The sequence below is a fragment of the Verticillium alfalfae genome, genomic scaffold (genome assembly GCF_000150825.1).
Source record: "Verticillium alfalfae VaMs.102 supercont1.9 genomic scaffold, whole genome shotgun sequence".
Taxonomy (NCBI): domain Eukaryota; kingdom Fungi; phylum Ascomycota; class Sordariomycetes; order Glomerellales; family Plectosphaerellaceae; genus Verticillium; species Verticillium alfalfae.
Window position 1 is genome coordinate 440437 of NW_003315030.1, and position 3567 is coordinate 444003.

At 58.5% G+C, this 3567-nt stretch overlaps 1 protein-coding gene across 1 annotated transcript; it reads left to right on the plus strand.

Annotated features, from left to right (window-relative positions):
• Positions 1 to 1503: 1503 nt before the first annotated feature.
• On the plus strand, positions 1504 to 2317 carry VDBG_07093 (conserved hypothetical protein; the record flags this gene model as incomplete). The annotated part of the gene is made up of 2 exons (XM_003002476.1): positions 1504 to 1855; positions 1926 to 2317. 2 exons carry the CDS (start codon positions 1774 to 1776, stop codon positions 2315 to 2317), a joined length of 474 nt encoding a protein of 157 aa, XP_003002522.1.
• Between the last annotated feature and the right edge of the window lie 1250 nt (positions 2318 to 3567).

The following is a 3567-nucleotide window of genomic DNA, read 5'->3' on the forward strand; positions in this document are numbered from 1 at the left end:
AAGTCTGCATTTGTCTGAGTTGAAGAAACCTCGGTGCTTGACGCAATCCGATGCATTGATGCAGCAAACACCAGGTACTGTCAATAGAGCTGTAAATGCTGTCATTGGTCACTGAAACGCTGCCACAGCCGTTCTTGGCATATCAAGAAGCATCTGAGATGCTTGGTAGTCGACCTGTCGAGCAGAGCTATCGTGCGAATCGCCGTGAAGGCATGTCAAGAGCTAATCCTCCGGCACTGCGCTTCGGGGGGCACGGCGGATGGCGCTTGCGGGACCGTACCGGCCTAGTGCCCACGCGAGCTCAATCGCGGGCTTTACGACCTTCGAGTGAAGAAACGGACAACCCGGTGTTTCCTGTCATTTTCTTCGTCGGGGTTCGGAAGCCTGCCGGATCCATGATGGCAGTGGTCAAGCCGGATGACCGGGACATCGGCCAAGAAGTGACGCGTAAGGCCGCTGGAGGATCACGACCCCTACGGGCTTAGCATCGACAGCATGTGCAGCCAGTTTGGCAGGGCTCGTAGGGTTCAACGACCATGGGCGGTGCCCTTCACGTCATCCCACCCAATCCTCGGCGCTGGGCTTCGCTGGGCTTCGTTGGGCCAAGAGGTCGTTCGTGAATATGTGGAGGGACACCCAAGATTGATCGATGTGGGCTGAGGAAGCGTGCCGAGGGCCGCTGCCGAGTTTGAATACTGTTGTGTTCCAACCCGCGGGTGCCGTCTCTTTACACCAAGGGAGCGAGAATAAGACACGAGCCACAGGAGTCCGACTCGACTGCTTCATTCTTTTGCACGCGTTGCAGCGAAAAAAAGGGACGATACCGAGCTCGGGGCGGCAGGCACGCAATCCACAGGGCCGCGCCTCTTGCCCATTCTTGCCTCGTTAAGGACTCAAGGGAGGCAGCGACGATGCGAGGCAAAAATGGGTGCTGCTTTCCGTCATTCAGTCCTACCTCCTTTGCCCCCCCACCGCCGGGCCCAGTGTGGCTGATGATTAGCGCTCTCACAGGGGAGTGCTGCTGCTGTTGCTGATTGGACCGAGGCGCGGGTGGGCTGCGTATGAGGTCATCGGCCAGCTTGGAGTCACTACCCTTTTTTTTCTTCGGGAGCCGTGGGCCCACGTCATTCTCGTCGTTCCAGGCCACCATAGTAGGTGCTAAGGTTGCGATGGCAGGGCTGGCGTGCACTGCGATTGTAGGGGCGAGGGCGATTCAATCGAGTGACTTACGACATGGGCGAGCCAAGTTGGATCGTGGTTGGCCGACGCGTACGCATTGAAAGGGCGACGGCCAGTTGGCAGTGGGCAGTGGGCAGTGGGCAGTGGGCAGTGGGCATCGGCATCGGCACCTGACGCCCGGGAAAGGGCAGGATGCGCAGGCAGGACCTTGACCCTGACTCCGGCTGTGACGCGGCTTGGGGCAATCTCGTCAGGGCCTGCGACACTACTTAATTCCACGGGCCCGACAGCTGCGTCCAGCTCCGCATTCCCAGGCTCGACTTTTCTCATTCTAATCGTGACAAACTTTGACGATTCTAATTATACCTACATACAACAGACAACAACGCGTCTCGCATCTTGACCCTCTTGGCCCTTGGGTGCACCTGCTCCTTCTACGTCTATCTTGAGAGCGCGACGCCCACTCGAGCGACCATCACGACCGGCCTCTTTCGATCATACGACTCAAAACGCACACTCGTCCTCAAGAACCCTGCATCGCCGACGGCCACCCGCATTATACCCACAAAACACGACCCCGACGTCTCCTCCACCATGGTTTCCCTCGGCCTAGTGACGATCGCTCAGATCGTAGCAGTTGTATTCTGCATCATCGAGCTTGGTCTGTCCGGCTTTGGTACGTTTGCTTCTCTGCCCTCTCCAACGCGCTGCTCTGGTTTCTCGAGCTGACTTGGGGCTTCTCGCAGTCGCCAGCGCCTACTGGTGGCACTCGCCCGACATTGTCAACTTTATCATCTTCTGCAGCGTTTGGTCGCTGCTCGTGCTGGCCTACCTCATCCTGACGCCCATGTTCATGGAGCGCCTCTTCCACCAGCTTGTCTCGCTCGGCCTCCTCGCCGTGACGACGATTTTCTGGTTCGCCGGCTCCATCGCACTCGCGACGTGGACGGGAACGCCCAAGTGCGACAACTCGTGGTGCAGCTCGGCTCAGGCGGCCGTCGCGTTCGCCTTCTTCATCTGGGCTATCTTCACGGGCCTGCTGGTGCTTGACATTATGACAGTGATGCGCTCGCGCGGCCACTCGACCTCGCACGCCAAGGCTGGCCACGGCAACGGCGCCACCTACCCCGGTGTCTGAGCGCTCTGCGCGCGTCACCCAGTGCCTGAGCACCTACAAAACAAACGCGGCAAACGACGGCAAATAAACGAGTGCCGGATTGCGGATGATGGCTGGAGAGATACCCCCTTATTTTATTGCTTGACTTTACGACTGATGCAGGACTGGATATTCCCCGGAGCAAGGTTGTCTGCTTCTTTCCTTTTCATTTCGTTCTGGCGCAGGATGGGGGTTGACAAAGGAGTTGCGGGGGTGGCTGACAGGCTTTTGCATTGCCACTACCACTACCATAAACACATGTCTGCGACTGCGATCCGATGGATACCTTGCAAGTGCGACTTTTGATGATCATAACGATGGGCAGTTGCGTAGGTAGGCAGGGTGATGGAGGTAGGTAGTTTGAAATGACAGATCCCCCGTACCAATTCTGATGCCACCCCTTGTCCTGCCCTTTCCATGTTCAACCCAGCCTCTCTTCGTTGTTGTCGCCTCCTCTTCGGCGATGTTCCCTGTTCTACCTTGACAGGCAGATAATGTGCATCGTGGTCGGCGCCTCGAGGCACCAAGGCACCACCTGACGAGCCGGTGCCTTGTACTGGCCAAGAGTCCGGCCAGTCACGTCAAGGGCGCAACCTCAAGGACGTCAGTGAAGCCCCATGACAGCGAATGACAGCGCCAGGCGGCCGCACGCTGTCCCCGCGCCGTCTGCACTAGCACCCCTGCCGATCTGTCGGTCAACCCGTGTCGTCCCAAGCCTCCCCGTCCGAGCAAGCAAGGCATGGGCAAGGTAATGTTACGCTTGCGCTCACGTTCAAGCGCAAGCGCAAGCTCAAGCTCAAGCTCAAGCTCAAGCTTAGGCTCACAAACTCACGCGTAGCGATCAGCGAGGAGCTCGACTTTGCAGGGCGCAGACCCTCCCTGCGCCGAGGTCACCTGGCAACGAAGACAGACACTGGGCAGCCCTGACACACAAGATTAGAATGAGTTATCCTGCCTGTTCGGTGCCGCCGCCGACGACTGCCGCCGTCCCGCTCTCGTCCAAGGCTACCAGACCCCAGACATTTCGTTTCCCGCTTCTTGTCGTAACCCTCTCCAGCCCGGCCGATACCCCTCACACACCTCCCAGGATGTCCAAGGTTCTACAAGGTCATGCCAACCCCACGTGCCAACGCAAAGCATTCTCTACGGCCTTGGAGACCGCTCTTCTCTCCGGGCCTCTCCTCAGACATGGCATGACGCCGTCTTCTGCAGAACCACCTCGAGAAGACACG